Source organism: Anabrus simplex, chromosome 1 (genome assembly GCF_040414725.1).
Source record: "Anabrus simplex isolate iqAnaSimp1 chromosome 1, ASM4041472v1, whole genome shotgun sequence".
NCBI classification, from domain to species: Eukaryota; Metazoa; Arthropoda; class Insecta; order Orthoptera; family Tettigoniidae; genus Anabrus; species Anabrus simplex.
The window spans coordinates 1,726,734,969-1,726,751,103 of record NC_090265.1 but is presented as its reverse complement, the minus strand read 5'-3'; the positions used below and the strand labels follow the sequence as shown (position 1 = coordinate 1,726,751,103).

General features: G+C 41.2%; 1 protein-coding gene across 1 annotated transcript in view; it reads right to left on the bottom strand.

The window, feature by feature from the left end:
* Positions 1 to 408: 408 nt before the first annotated feature.
* Positions 409 to 16,135, bottom strand: part of LOC136882382 (zinc finger protein 501) — a 182,654-nt gene continuing 166,927 nt past the window's right edge. Inside the window, exons 6-7 of the mRNA XM_067155018.2 lie at positions 1,750 to 1,820; positions 409 to 521 (exon numbers count right to left, since the gene is read on the bottom strand). Of these exons, the coding sequence (XP_067011119.2) occupies positions 427 to 521; positions 1,750 to 1,820 (166 nt within the window). The 3' untranslated portion in view covers positions 409 to 426. The remainder of the gene's footprint in view (positions 522 to 1,749; positions 1,821 to 16,135) is intronic.

Genomic DNA, 16,135 nt, shown 5'->3' with positions numbered 1-16,135 from the left:
CATGACAGTGTTTAGCCAATGCAGAGCGGTCAGGAAAGGTCTTTCCACATTCTAGACATACAAATGGTTTGTCACCCGTATGTGTTGCCATATGCTTCGACAAATTGGATAGCTCACAAAATGCTTTGTCGCACTCAGGACAGGAATAAGGTTTAACGGGAGCATGTACAAACTTATGTCTATCCAAATGAGATCGTTGTGTGTACGTCTTCCCGCACTGCTCACATCTGTAAGGTTTTGTCCCTGAGTGAACATACATATGAGCAGACAGGTGATTGCGACGGGAGAAGGATCTGCTACAGTACATACAAGCAAATTCCTTCTTCTCTGAAGTTGTTAACGCAGAATCTGCAGCATTGGCGTCATGAAGAGTGTTGTAACAATTGACACAAACATACACATCCTCACCAGTGAATGTATATTGCTTCAGTAGGGATGAAACCGGGAACATCTTGTGACACTGAGAGCAAACACTGCTGATACGTGTGTCGTCAGAGAGGGCAGTAGACAAGCTGGAGAACCTAAAAGAAATGAATCCAGTGTACTGTACAGTACCTACAATACTGTTAATAATGTATTGAAAAGTTGCTTTGGCACAACACATTACTGATTAAGGTTGAAAACATTCTTGAAAGAACCACAGTAAATATACTTAAAGGAAAGTAGTAGTAGTTTTCAGAATACAACTGAAGATAAAAAGAAAGGCATCACTTAAAGATTAATGGAGTCTGGATCAACAACATTCGCTAGGCTGCTGACATAGTACTGATGGCTGATAATCTAGGTGATGTTCAACAAGTCCTCAGAGAATGCAGTTACAATCTAGGCCAGAATATCGACAAGAAAACAAAATGATAAACGAAAGAGATGAACTTTTACCAATGTTAGCCTAAAACTCAATGGCTCGCTGATATAAAGAGTGAGTAAGTTTAAATATTCTTATGGGCCAGACCTTTTGCAGTTCCCTTTGATATTTTGTAGAATAGTGACAAACTTCCCCTCTATTGTTCCTGTCTGGTTTCCCCATGCAACATCTAGAAGACGCCCATGGGCGGCCTGCATGCCTGGGTATGCTGTAGTGGTAGTCATGAAAACGATGTAGGGAGAGGACAAAATCCAATGTCACCACATAGCCTACTCCTGTAAAATAATACCACGGGGTGTGCTCAAGGCTTAACGTCCCCATCCAATGGACAAATCACCATCAACAGCATCATATACGATCACAGTGCATGTATTAAAAATTGAGTCCAGGCTTTTGGCATGCAATCTAGCAATTAAAAATTGTATACCAGCACTTCTTCTACCCTTCCGGCCAACGATCTGATGGTGAAATGTTTTTCCATCAATGGGACACAAAGCAGAAAACCACACAGAATACAGACTTGAAGCCTTATTGACCATGGTTACTTGCAAGCACATTATGATTGAGCTGTATTTTTTAAAACTCGTTGAATTTGTACATGCCGTGAAGTAGATGGGTACCATTAGTTAGTTATAACAGGTACAATCTTATTCCTTCCATGTGTTTAGGACCAATATCATTTTGGGACCGTAAAATAGTACCCATATATGATTAAATAAGAGTCAATAATAAATACAACAGAACACAAACAGGGATATGCAGTATTCAGCAACAAAGAGTTTCTAAAATTAGAACACAGTATTGTTTATAAAACCCATCCATTTAAATCAATTATTGTACAATGCATTTTCTGCTGCAAAAGTAGAAAAATAAATATAACTTACTCAGTCTCTCCTTCCGTAGAAATATCTGGACCCAAAGATGCAGTTTCAGTTTCTTCTTCAGCCTCCATGTCCTTAAACAGAGCGAGACACATTATTGCTAATGATTCAACAGTACATTTCTTCACATAGAGAAACATGGAGTAACTGTGGTCTAGTGACTTAGGGGGGAGAGATTATTTCAATGATCAATTGCTTATTAATCACAGAATCCATGCAAGAGAGTGTAGAGGTATGAGTTGGCAATATTGCCTTGGCAAAACAATGCCTTTGTTTTACTTAAAGAATATATTAGGCCTGTTTGCTTTTCCTACAAAGAAAACATAATAATGAATAAGAGAAGAGTTGTTGAGTCTTGAATGAACTTGAGACTTTTTCTGGCAAAAAGAGTAGAGGAAATAAATTACACTACTAGGGCAATGTCGGGCAGTGTGTGAGAAAAAAAATTATTTGCAAAACAACAATTACAACTTTTTAAAGTACTCTCCATTAGCACATATACATTTTTCCATTCTCTGAAACCACAATGGGCAATTACAGAGAAAGAAAATATTACAAGAAATACTACTAGTTCAATATTCTAAATCCAGCATCATATATAAGAGAATCGCTTTAAGGCGATCCAAACTATATTGTCAGAAATCAAATCGACTACATCCCAGTAGACAAGAGATACAGAAATGAAATACATGGGGTGAAAACCTACCTAGGGATGGGTATAGAACTGGATCATAATCTATTAGTGGCATATGTTTCCTTTTGATTGATGAAAATTCCAAGGGAACACAAACAAAAATAAACTTAAGTATCCTGAGGAGTCTAGGGAAATTTATAAAAGTAAACATTAACAGTGACATTAAGCGAGTGCAAGCGGACAACATAGGCGAGAGTTCATAAACATCCAAGGTGGAAAAGGAAATTGAAATCCTTGACAACAACTGAAAGGAGCAATCAACATCCATACAGAACTCAACTCTAGAAATGAGAACTGAGTCTGTAATATATTCTATTACAATTTTCAGATTTATTTCTAGAACTTACAATTGCAAATCATGTGGTAAAAAATCAGTTGCATTAGACTGTCACTACATCAGGATTGGACGATGTGTACGTCATTGAGTCATGTGGCCGTTCAAATAAAACTCTCTCTCATTGGCTACTCAGTCACGAGCGAGACATCAGGAAGTGCGGACGTGTGAGTGAGCTGAGGTGCGCAATATGGGAATAACGCTACAGCAATACAGGCTAGGAATTGGAAGATGGCATGGTGCAAGGCAGTGTTGGAAGGAAGGTGGAGCTGAGAGAGGAAGAGAAATTAGTGGCTATAAAGGACTGTTGAAGATTATGTTGTGTGCGACGGTTATTGCGACGTTGTTGGTGGTAGGAGGTAGAGAAAAGAACCCGGGTCCAAACCAGGGACCGATCGGTTGGGAGGAGCTTGAAGAGATCAAGAGAGTGGTTAAGGAAGTGAGCAAAGGAGAAGAAATAAAGGGAATGATGCAGGAACACCAGGCAACCCAAATGAAGGAGATGAAGGACTTAAAAATGTTTATAAAAGAAGAAATTGGAGGGGTAAATGACAAGTTAGCAGAGATAGAAGATGAGGTAGGGAGCTTGAAAAAGGAGGTGGTGGTACTGGAAGAGGAATTAACAGCAATGGAGAGAGAAGTGAGGTTAGCGAGGAACGAATCAGCAAGAAAAAATGTGTTTGTGTAAGGTGTACCTGAGGAAGGAACAGAATCAAAAGTGGAATTCGTATTGAAAGTGGTGGACATAGTTTCGAATAAAATGAAGATAAACTTCTCTGAAGTTGATATAGATATATATAGAGTGGGAAGGAACAGGGGACATAGGCCGATGAAGTTAAGATTAATATCAACACTGATGGCTGATATAATTCTGAGGAATGCTGGGAATCTGAAAGGATCGAACATTTATTTGAAGGCTGAGATAGAGAAAGAAGACAGGATGCGGCTGGATGTCTATAAACGGCATATGTGGCGTGCTAGAGCTCAGCGATTGCGAGTCAAGATAGTGGGGAGGTGTCTGGCAACTTCAGGCAGAAATTGGTCGCGATCGTGGACACAGGAGGAACTGCTGAGGATGGAAAAATGTAAGGAGGAAATGAGTTGCAGAAATCGAGAGCAGGGCGACATCAGTACGGAGAAGGAAAAGAGAAGACGGGACTGCGGTGTCAGCGGACAGGTGGCGGAGACAGCAGGGTCCTTGGTGAGTTAGAACAACCCAGGAAGGAGTGAATCAACAAGTAGGACACTAGACCGAAGTGAAGTGGAAATAGGTAGTGAAGAGATGACGGGAAGGGAAACGAGTCAGGGTAGTAACTCAACCTCCCCGAATAAGAGAAATGCAGAAAGAAACTTGGAGAGAAAGAAGGCGTTGAATAAGGCGAGATCGTTAAGTTTAAAAGATCTATGGGGTGGGAAAAAGGCTCTGGCACGGAAAAGGGGAAGGATGGGGGGGGGGAAGAAAGAGAGGGAAGGGGAGAGGGATGGGGTGGAGCCAAAAGGAAGAATCACGAGAAGTAAGGAGGGAAGTGGTGAAATGCAGAAGTATAGGGAGGGAGGGGGAGGAAATAAATAACTAGAGATGGTGATAGGGGTGCTGAATATTGAGGGGTTGATGGGGAAGTTAGGGAATAAGGAAATTGTGGATTTAGTGAAAGATTTTGAGATAATTGCTCTAGTAGAGACGTGGTTAGGGAAGGGGGTTGAAATAACATGGGACGGTTATAGAGTAGTTAACGTGTTAAGGAAAAAATAGGGAAGAGGGGCCGAAACCCAGGGGGCATAGTAGTTTTAATAAGAAATGAGATAGCTGAATGGGTGGAGACGTTACAGACTAGGGTAGAAGGGGTAGTGTGGTTGAGAGTAAAAATGGGGAAGGGGCAACGGAAGCAATTTGTCTGGCACTACTCTATAACTATCCGAGCGATTCTGTTTATGCAAATAAACATTTTTTGACGAACTGATTGAAGAAATAAACACAATTAAAGGGATGTATATAGAAGATGGGATGATTTTATTGGGGGATTGGAATGCGAGAGTGAGCAATAGGGTACCGGTGTACGGTAAGGAAGTAAAAGTAGACGGGGAACTGCAAAGAAAGAGTAAGGATACTGGTGTAAATAGTTACGGAGAAAGGTTATTAGAGTTATGTGCCATAGAACATTTATTTATTTTAAATGGGTGGATGAAGGGCGATAGTGTGGGAGATTTGACGTATATTACAACAAATGGAGGGAGTGTAGTGGATATAGAAATAAGCTTAGAGATAGCGTTAAGGAGAATAATAAGTTTTGAGGTGTTAGAATGTGGGTTAACGGAACATATGCTTATCAAAATAAAATTGAGAACGTTGGTTGCTGATGAGAAGGGAAAGATGGAGGAAAGTAGGAAGAGGAATGGAGGATGAAAGTATGTATGGGATGATAATACTAAAGAGAAATTGAGACGGCATTTGAAAGAGGAGGGAGATATATGAAGGGTAGGAATTGAAAGGGCGGCAGAAGGGAATGGTATGGATAACGTGCTAAAATTAATAGAACACCCTGTATGGAGGGTGGGGAAGAAAGTGAGGAGAAGGGTAGAGGGAAAAAAGAATAAAATGAATGGATGGTTTGATGAAGACTGCAGGAGAAAACGTGAGGTTGTAATGAGAGCCCTAGCGGAGTTTAGGAAGAAGGGTGTGCAAGAAAAAAGGAAGGAATATTGTAAATTGAGAAGGGAATATAAGCAGGTATTGAAAGAGAAGAAAAGAGGATGGAAGGAGGCGGAAGCTGAAAAAATGAATAGATATTGTGGAGAGAAGAAATTTGAGAGAATTTGGGAGTCAATAAACAAGATCAGAAGAACGAAACCGGTGGGGAAGGGGGATAAAATAGCAGAAAACGAGTGGGTTAGGCATTTTAAAAGGCTTTTAGAAGGGGAGGGGAAATTGGGTAGAGAAATAGACAAGTCATATATAGGAAGGGAATTGGAAGTAGTCGAAGTATGGGGAATGGAGGAGGACAGGGATGAACTTAACCAGGTGGTGGCGAAATTTAGTAAGATCGTGATGGACCTCCCGAACTGTACAGCCAATGTCGGTGCTAGATTAGTCTGTAAAGAATCGATACAGGTTGAAATAGCTAAGAGGGTGTTCAAGTATTGGATTAGATTGGAGGAAGGGAAGGGAGGAATGCCCCACATTAGTACAAGAAACGATTAGTTTTCAGAAAGGTATGACGAATGAAATTTACTGGGTGAATAAGTGCAAAAAATTGTTACAAAAAATTGGATTGGGGGTATATGCAGTGGTCTGGGGGGGGGGTAGGAATAAATGGGTATGGGAAAGGATAAAGGGAAGACTACTAGATATTGAAAGACAGAGCTTAATAGGGGAATGTAGAGAGCGAGTCTCTTTATCAGTATTAAATAAATTGGTGGAAGTAACAAACCCGAAAACGGAGTATGAGGGTAGAAGGGATACGAGAGGTTTGTATTGGTGGGTATTGGGTGTTTCGAGGAACAGGGGATGGGTAGGTAGTGAGAATAGTGATAGATGTGTGTTATGTGGAGAGAAGTGGGAGGACCTGCATAGTTTTAATCAATGCCGAGCTTTGGCAGAGATAAAGATCAAACTACTAAGAAGGAGTTGGACATGGCAGGGGAAAGCTATAAGATGACATCTTGGTTATGTAGAGAGTGGGAGAAAGGAACGAATATAGCGAAATTCTTAAATGTAGCCAGAGCTAGATTTATAAAGAAATTGAGGGAGTAACAAGGGTTGTGCAGATAATGTGGTTCTTGCCGAGGGAGGAAGAGGAAAGGCATTCTGCTCAGAGGAATGGATATCCGCCCTGAGCAGATGCGGGAAGGGTATCAGGGTAACCATGATACCAGAAGAGGGGGCTGTAGTGTTAGGGGAAAGGGGGAGAGCACCTTGCCCTGTGGAAAGGTGACCCACCTGGGGCAAATTGTTGGGAAGTAGATAGAGAAGTAGTAAGATGGGAGGAGGTGATAGATTAATGACTTGAGGAATATGAGAGTAGATGTGTTTATGAGAATAGTTGGTGACAAGGGAAAGCCTCAGAAAATTAGGTAAGAGTTGAGAAAAGGGGAGGTTGAGTAGGTTTGAGGGTAGTGTAAATTTAAGAAGCTGGTATATAGTGTAAGTTTATCGTGGATACTTGAAATGAAGCTTAGGTGAAAGCTATAAAAAAAATTTAAAAGATAAAAAAATTGTGAGATGACTGAGTGAACTAATGGACCTGGAATGGCGTACTGTCTGTTTGTGTGTAAATGAGGAGTAAAAAAGGGATTGTTTAAGTGTTGTTTAAGTGTTTATGTGTGAGGAGGGAGTATAAAGAAGGTGTATGTAATAGAACTGAGATAGATTAAGTGGGACTGTAGTTCAGAAGAAAATGTTGGCAGTATGGAAATTATGAAAGTAGCTCATATGAGAAAAAGAAAATAGAGGTTAAATGGTGTAGATGCCTTGATGAGGGGTGTAAAATTGATGGATTCTTGATGTTTATGTACTAAGTTCAATAGGATGGAAGAAATGGGATAAGTCTAACATTTTGATGTAAGTGTGGTGCTGTAGATTGAGAAGACAGTGAACTAATGGACTTGGAATGGAAACTGCTTGTTTGTGTGTAATTGAGATGTGAAAAAAAATTATTTAAAGTGCGGTGATGAGGGATGTAAAATGGTTGTTAGTTGATGTTTAAGTCTTAAGTCTAATAAGGTGAGATGTAGTGGGCGAGAATAGTGCGAGAGAGGAGAAGGTGACGTATCGAGGGAAGAGGGAGGGGTTGGGCCTTGACCCAGCCCAAAGAAGTTAGGCTTGAGCATATCTGCACGGGAAGGAAAAGGAGAGGGAAGATAGAGAGCTGACAATAAACAGAGTAGGTGTGACGTACATAGCGGAAGTGTGTGGCAGGCCATGTGTTCGGTCTGGTTTCCGCCAAGCAGGCTTGTCACACATGGTAGGGTTAGAATACATTGTCAGCAAGTGTAGGAGAGATATGAGATCAGTTCTCACGTGGCGAGGCTGGTCGCTGCGGTCAATGGGTTGGTGGGCATGTATTCGATACGCAGCAACCAGTCTACTATAGTTTTCTTTCTTAGGTGGTAGGTAGGAGTAGGGGAATAGGATAGTTTGTAGTGCGGTGCTTCCTTCACGTATGCTGGCTATCTACACTGAGTAGATGTACAGGTAGATAATTTAGTTAAGTAGTGCCTATTGTTTGTTTGTTCTGTGTTTCGCTCTGTCTCTGTCTTTATTACCTGTAAACCGATGGTGTACACTAGGGTGGGTAATAAAGATATGTATGTATGTATTTATGTATCATTGGGTACTCCTATCTCGCCTATCCACAGCCCAAGCTTTCCCCTGACCTCGAGTCAGTCGTCATGTAGCCTGCACCTGATTCATTCCGACTCCTTAGCTGATGTGGTACTTTTAAAAATAACGTGTATTATTACTGATTATCTACCTCAACATGTTTCATTCGTAAAAATTGGCGCCGAGGTAAAAGTCATCACATTGCAGCGAGTGCCAGTGCTTCCTCATGGCAACAAAACGTTTCTCGTGTTTTCACAGTAAAGTCCGTTGTATTTGGCCTTCTGCTGAAGCAATGTACTATCGAGTGTGCTTTTCGCTCCATACCCTTAGACAACAGTTTTTTCACCACCTTTGCAACTTTAACTCAATTATATCTCGTGATGTCATGAACTGGTAATATTGGACCATTTGACAGCTCGGAAGAAACTTAGTCAACCTACGTGGAACGCTTTGAACTTTACGTACAGTGCAATGAGATTCTCAATGCTAAAAAAGTTAGTACATTCCTCACAGTGATCGGTGTTAAAACCTACAATTTACTAAAAGATTTAATCACCCCTGATAAACCCTTTGATACCATTGTTAAAATTGCCCAAGACCATCTCCATCCTAAACCTTCGTTTATAGCTGAACGAGATAAAGTCAGCAGGCGAGATCAATTGGAACATGAGACTGTTTCAGATTATATTGTTCAACTAAAGCACTTCTCCAAGTATTGCGAGTTCGAAGACAAACTTCCTGATTATTTACGGGACAGATTAATCAGTGGCATCCGTGAAGAATCCATCAAGAAACGACTGCTGTCAGAGGAGAACCTTACATTCCAGAAGCCAGAGCAGCTGGCGATATCGCTGGAAGCAACTCACAAGGATGCAGTGTCATTGGCCTACCACACCACACCAAGACTCCAGAAGTTTACAGCACGGCATTCTCCACGCAGCAATGTACCTAATGTGTTATCACGTGTTGTGAAAGTGCCTCAGTGTTTTTGTTGTGGTCATAAAGGGGAGCATTCTACCGCTAAGTGTCGTTATCGTGAATATATTTGCAATTTTCGTCGGAAGAAGGGTCATTTAGAGAGGGTTTGCAAGTCAAAAAATAAGAGCAAGTCTCAGTTTCATGTAAAACCAAACATGCTTACAAACAATCCTTCATTTTCTAAGGGAATTAAGAATCAGCAGGGAAACAGACTTAGACCCAATCAGCACTATGTAGACTTACGTGAACCCAATGTTAGTCAAGAAAAATTGTGTGATGAAGTTAATGCTATTTCTAACATTTTTCAGTGTGATGAAAATGATCAAATCATTCAGCCTAAGTTAGGTAAAATAATAAAAAAATAGCCCATTAGAGTAAATTTAATTGTTGAAGGAAAGCCTATTAATTTTGAAGTACATAGACTCTGGTGCTTGTGTGTCTGTTGTTTCTGAAAATTTTTATAACGCTAACTTAAGTCATATAACATTGATTCCCACAGACTTAGTTTTAAATTCTTACACCAACGAGAAAATCAAGCCTGTGGGGAAGTTAGAAGTAAATGTTAAATATCAGTCCCTGGAAAAGCGTGATTGGATAAAAGAGCTCAAAGTTGTTAAAAGCATTCCCAGCAGTGTAAACAACGTAAACTTAACGAATGTAAAAATCAATGCAGAGTCTAAATTAGTGCAAGACTTATTTAATGAATTTCCAGAGGTATTCACTAGTAAATTAGGTTGTTTTAAAGGAGACCCAGTAAAACTAAACCTTAAGCCAAATGCAGTACCTAAGTACAATAAACCTAGGTCAATACCATATTCTTTGAGAGAAAAGGCTGAGCTAGAGTCGAAAAGTTGAGTGGATGAAGAATTTATTTCCCCAGTATCTTCAAGAGAATGGGGCACTCCGATTGATCCGGTATTAAAAAAGAATGGTAAAGTACGTATTTGCGGAGATTTTAAGGTCCCTTTAAACCCCTTTCTAGAAGTTGACAGACACCCAATACCTAAAACTGAAGACATCTTTCTTGTCTTACAAAAGGGAGTTCAGTTTTCTAAAATAGATTTGTCATCAGCTTATACGCAGTTGAGGTTAGAGGAAGAAAGTAAAAAACTATGTACTATAAGTACACATAAAGGGTTATTTGCTTACAACCGTCTTTGTTATGGAATCTCGTCAGCACCGGGTATTTTTCAAAGAGTTATTGAACAAATACTACAAGGTATACCAGGTGTGGCCTTATTCCTTGATGATATTATTGTGACTGGAGCAAATACAGCAGAACATTTGTCAAGATTACGAGAAGTTTGTAAACGCCTAAGTAGTAAGGGGTTGACTATTGGTAGAGATAAGTGCAAGTTTTTCTGTGACAGTCTAGAATATTTAGGCTATGTCTTAAGTAAACATGGTTTAGCTACAGCCAATGAAAAGGTCACAGCAGTTGTTGAGGCTCCAGTTCCTAGAGATGTTACACAGCTTAAAGGATTTCTTAGTCTTGTGAACTACTATGCTAAATTTATCCCCAATGTAGCCACTGTTCTTACACCCTTGTACCAGCTTCTTAGAAAAGATGCAGATTTTCACTGGAATTTAGCTTGTCAAAGATCTTTTGAATTAGTCAAAGAAAAATTAGTTTCGGCTACGGTACTAGAAAGTGTGTGGAGGAAAGGGAACCAGGGTAGAATGTTATCCAGGAATTAGGTTGAGGCAGATGTTGAGGAAAGTAGAAGAGAGGGAGGAGGGGAAGGAGAAGGTGGTAGTGTTTCACGTTGGTACCAACAACGTAAGGCAAGCTGATATAAGTACCAACATAGTTGGAGATGTGTGGGATCTGGTAAATGCAGCACGGGTGAAGTTTAAGAAAGCGGAGATTGTTATTAGTGGAATACTGTGTAGGAGGGATACTGACTGGAGGGTGATTGGGGATTTAAATGAGACTATGGAGTGGGTATGTGGGAAACTGGGAGTGAAATTTCTAGATCCTAATGGGTGGGTAGGAGAAAGGGATCTGCGCTCGGATGGCCTTCATTTAAACCGCAGTGGTACGTATAAGTTAGGAAATTTGTTTGGAAGGGTAATAGGGAGGTACATTCAGGGAAACGGGATGGCCTAGGGAGCGGTGATAAGGGAACAGGGAACTGGAAATCAAGTAGGGATGACATAAAATTGTTAGTGTTGAACTGTAGAAGTATTGTAAAGAAAGGAATAGAATTAAGTAATTTAATAGATATATATTTACCAGATATTGTAATAGGAGTTGAATCATGGCTGAGAAATGATATAATGGATGCAGAAATTTTCTCACGGCACTGGAGTGTGTATCGTAGAGATAGGATAGGAAAGGTGGGAGGGGGAGTTTTCATTCTGGTGAAAGAAGAATTTGTAAGCTACGAAAAAGTTAAAGATGAGACACATGAAATTCTAGGTGTAAGGCTCATTTCTAAAGATAATAGGCAACTTGATATATTTGGAGTGTACAGATCGGGAAAGGGTAGCACTGATGCGGATTCGGAATTATTTGATAGGATAGTCAGCTATGTGGGAAACGACATGGAAAGAAATGTGATTGTAGCAGGAGATCTGAATTTGCCAGATGTCAATTGGGAAGGAAATGCGAACGACAGGAAGCATGACCAACAAATGGCAAATAAGTTAATATGGGAAGGACAGTTGATTCAGAAAGTGATGGAACCAACCAGAGGGAAAAATATTTTGGATGTGGTTCTGATAAAACCAGATGAGCTCTATAGGGAAACTGAAGTAATAGATGGTATTAGTGATCATGAAGCTGTTTTTGTGGTAGTTAAAAATAAATGTGATAGAAAGGAAGGTCTTAAAAGTAGGACTGTTAGGCAGTACCATATGGCTGATAAAGCAGGTATGAGGCAGTTTCTAAAAAGTAACTATGATCGGTGGAAAACGGTAAATAAAAATGTAAACAGACTCTGGGATGGGTTTAAAGAAATTGTTGAGGAATGCGAAAACAGGTTTGTACCTTTAAGGGTGGTAAGGAATGGTAAAGACCCACCTTATTATAATAGAGAAATAAAGAGACTAAGAAGGAGGTGCAGACTGGAAAGAAATAGAGTTAGAAATGGCTGTGGAAGTAAGGAGAAATTGAAGGAACTTACTAGAAAATTGAATCTAGCAAAGAAGGCAGCTAAGGATAACATGATGGCAAGCATAATTGGCAGTCATACAAATTTTAGTGAAAAATGGAAGGGTATGTATAGGTATTTTAAGGCAGAAACAGGTTCCAAGAAGGACATTCCAGGAATAATTAATGAACAAGGGGAGTGTGTATGTGATGATCTTCAAAAGGCAGAAGTATTCAGTCAGCAGTATGTAAAGATTGTTGGTTACAAGGATAATGTCGAGATAGAGGAAGAGACTAAGGCCAAAGAAGTAATAAAATTTACGTATGATAACAATGTCATTTACAATAAGATACAAAAGTTGAAAACTAGAAAAGCGGCTGGAATTGATCAGATTTCTGGGGATATACTAAAGACAATGGGTTGGGATATAATACCATATCTGAAGTACTTATTTGATTATTGTTTGGCCGAAGGAGCTATACCAGATGAATGGAGAGTTGCTATAGTAGCCCCTGTGTATAAAGGAAAGGGTGATAGACATAAAGCTGAAAATTACAGGCCAGTAAGTTTGACATGCATTGTATGTAAGCTTTGGGAAGGCATTCTTTCTGATTATATTAGACATGTTTGTGAAATTAATAACTGGTTCGATAGAAGGCAATTCGGTTTTAGGAAAGGTTATTCCACTGAAGCTCAACTAGTAGGATTCCAGCAAGATATAGCAGATATCTTGGATTCTGGAGGTCAAATGGACTGTATCGCGATTGACATGTCTAAAGCATTTGATAGGGTGGATCATGGGAGACTACTGGCAAAAATGAGTGCAATTGGACTAGACAAAAGAGTGACTGAATGGGTTGCTATATTTCTAGAAAATAGATCTCAGAGAGTTAGAGTAGGTGAAGCTTTGTCTGACCCTGTAATAGTTGAGAGGGGAGTTCCTCAGGGCAGTGTTATCGGACCTTTATGTTTTCTTATAAGTAGTATAATAGACGGGTTCGGCGGCCTCCTCCTCCTCCGGCTCTCGGAAGAGGCCTCCTCCTCAGCCAGTGGCCTCCTCCTCCTCCTCAGCCAGTGGCCTCCCAGTGGCCACCTCCTCCTCCTCCTCAGCCAGTGGCCTCCCAGTGGCCTCCTCCACCTCAGCCAGAGGCCTCTTCCAGTGCTGCCAACTTAACCTAACTAGCGCGAGATAAACAAAGCCACGTGCTTTTTGACAGACAACAACACACCGCTAACCTCAGTACTGCCATCTTGACGGGCCTAAACCTCAGTAGTGCCAACTTAACCTCACAAGCGCGAGGTAAACAAAGCCACGTGCTTTTTGACAGCCACGTGCTTTTTGACAGATTTGTAAACAAAGCCACGTGCTTTTTGACAGCTGTCATCGACAACAACGCATCGCAAACCTCAGTACTACCATCTTGACGGGCCTAAACCCCAGTAGTGCCAACTTAACCTAACTAGCATGAGGTAAACAAAGCCACGTGTTTTTTGACAGCCACGTGCTTTTTGACAGATTTGTAAACAAAGCCACGTGCTTTTTGACAGACAACAACGCATCGCTAACCTCAGTACTACCATCTTGACGGGAATAAACCTCAGTAGTGCCAACTTAACCTAACTAGCTCGAGATAAACAAAGCCACGTGCTTTTTGACAGCCACGTGCTTTTTGACAGCTGCCATCCGCCATCTTTAAACTACAGAGCGCTGTGCTGCCCTCTTGCGTCACCTGTCATCGGCAGTGCTGCCATCTTGGCGGGCCTAAACCTTAGTGCTACCAACTTAACCTCACTAGCTCGAGATAAACAAATCCACGTGCTTTTTGACAGCCACGTGCTTTTTTGACAGCTGTCATCCACCATCTTCAATCCATAGAGCACAGTGCTGCCCTCTTTAGCTACTTACCTTTGAAATGTGGTGGCGGATAATTTGAAAAATGCTTTTTGACAGCAGCCATCTTGCATCGCAAACCTCAGTGCTGCCCTCTTTAGCTAGATACCTGTGGTAGCAGACAATTCCACGTGACAGCAGCCATCTTTAATCAAGAGAGCACCGTGCTGCCCTCTATGTGGTGGCGGCAAATTGAAAAATTCCACGTGCTCTTGTTTGGAAACAAACTCACGTGCTTTTTTGACAGCTACCATCCACCATCTTTAATCAACAGAGCACAGTGCTGTACTCTTTAGCTAGATACCTTTGAAATGTGGTGGCGGCAATTTGAAAAATTATATGTGCTCTTGTTGGGAAACAAAGCTACGTGCTTTTTTGACAGCTGTCATCCGCTATCTTTAATCAATAGAGCACCGTGCTGCTATCATGCGGGCAATTTCGTCACCTATCACCCGCCATCTTTAATGTACAGAACACCGTGCTGCCCTCTTTATGGCTACTACCTTAAGCATGTAGTAGCGGGCAATTTGAAAAGTTCTGTTAGCTATCATCCGCCATCTTTAATCAAGAGAGCACCGTGCTGCCATCTTTAGCTAGATACCTTTGAAATGTGGTGGCGGCAAATTGGAAAATTCCACATGCTCTTGTTTGGAAACAAACTCACGTGCTTTTTGACAGCTACCATCCGCCATCTTTAATCAACAGAGCATAGTGCTGCCCTCTTTAGTTTGAAATGTGGTGGCGGCAAATTCCACATGGTCTTGTTTAGTAAACATAGCCACGTGCGGCTATCATCCGCCATCTTTAATCCAGAGAGCACCGTGCTGCCCTCTTTATCGCAGTAGATGTAAATTCGTCACCTGTCATACGCAGTGCTGCTATCTTTAGCTAGATACCTTTGAAATGTGGTGGTGGATAATTTAAAAAGAAAAATTCTACAGCAGTCCTCTCTCGACGCTAATTGCATAAGATGGCGGCTATACATGACTCCTTAAGGGTGCTTACGCAAGACGGCTGCTATACAAAGGTTCTTATGAGACGCCCTTGGGATGCTTGCGCAAGATGGTGGTTATACAAGGCTCCTTATGAGACACCCTAGTGATGCTTGCGCAAGATGGTGGTTGCTCTTATGAGGCGGCTTAAGGGTCCTTGCACAAGATGGCTAGAGACGCCCTAAGGATGCTTGCGCAAGATGGCGGACACAAGATGGCGGCTATACACGTCTCCTTATGAGACGCCTTAAGGGCGTGGCGGTTGCTCTTATGAGGCGGCTTAAGGGTCCTTGCACAAGATGGCTTGAGACGCCCTAAGGATGCTTGCGCAAGATGGCGGACACAAGATGGCGGCTATACACGTCTCCTTATGAGACGCCTTAAGGGTGCTTGCGCAAGATGGCTGCTGCTCTTAGCTTAGAGGCTAACGTGTCGTGCTAGTTCGATTCATTAAATTTAGGGCTTAAATGCAAAATGTTAAATATATCGAAAACGGTGCACCGTAGAGCAAAACGGACAAAATTTTTCTGCCTAATACTTAGGTTCGCAGTATGAGGAACAAGAAAATCATAGTCTAATGATGGGATCAACGGTTCGGTTCCTACTTAGGCCCTTTGGCATTTGCTCTGTTTTAGCTTGTATTGAAGCGAGTCTTCGTAACATGATCAGTTCTAGCTATGGTAGAGAGTATAACGTACCGTGCAGGTTCGATTCATTAAATTTGGAGGCTTAAATGCAAAATGTTAAATATCTCGAAAACGATGCATCGTAGAGCAAAACGGACAAAATTTTTCCGCCTAATACGTAGGTTCATAGTATCAGGAACAAGAAAAAACATAGTCTAATGATGAGATCAACGGTTCGATTCCTACTTAAGCCCTTTGCCATTCGCAGCTATCTATTTCTACAAGATGGTGGCTGCTCTTATGAGAAACAAGATGCCTTGAGACGTCCTAGGGATGCTTACGCAAGATGGCAGATACAAAATGGTGACTATACATAGCTCCTTATGAGACGGCCTAGGGGTGCTCGCACAAGATGGCGGCTACTCTTATGAAGAAAGCTAGCTTAGAGGCTACTGCGCG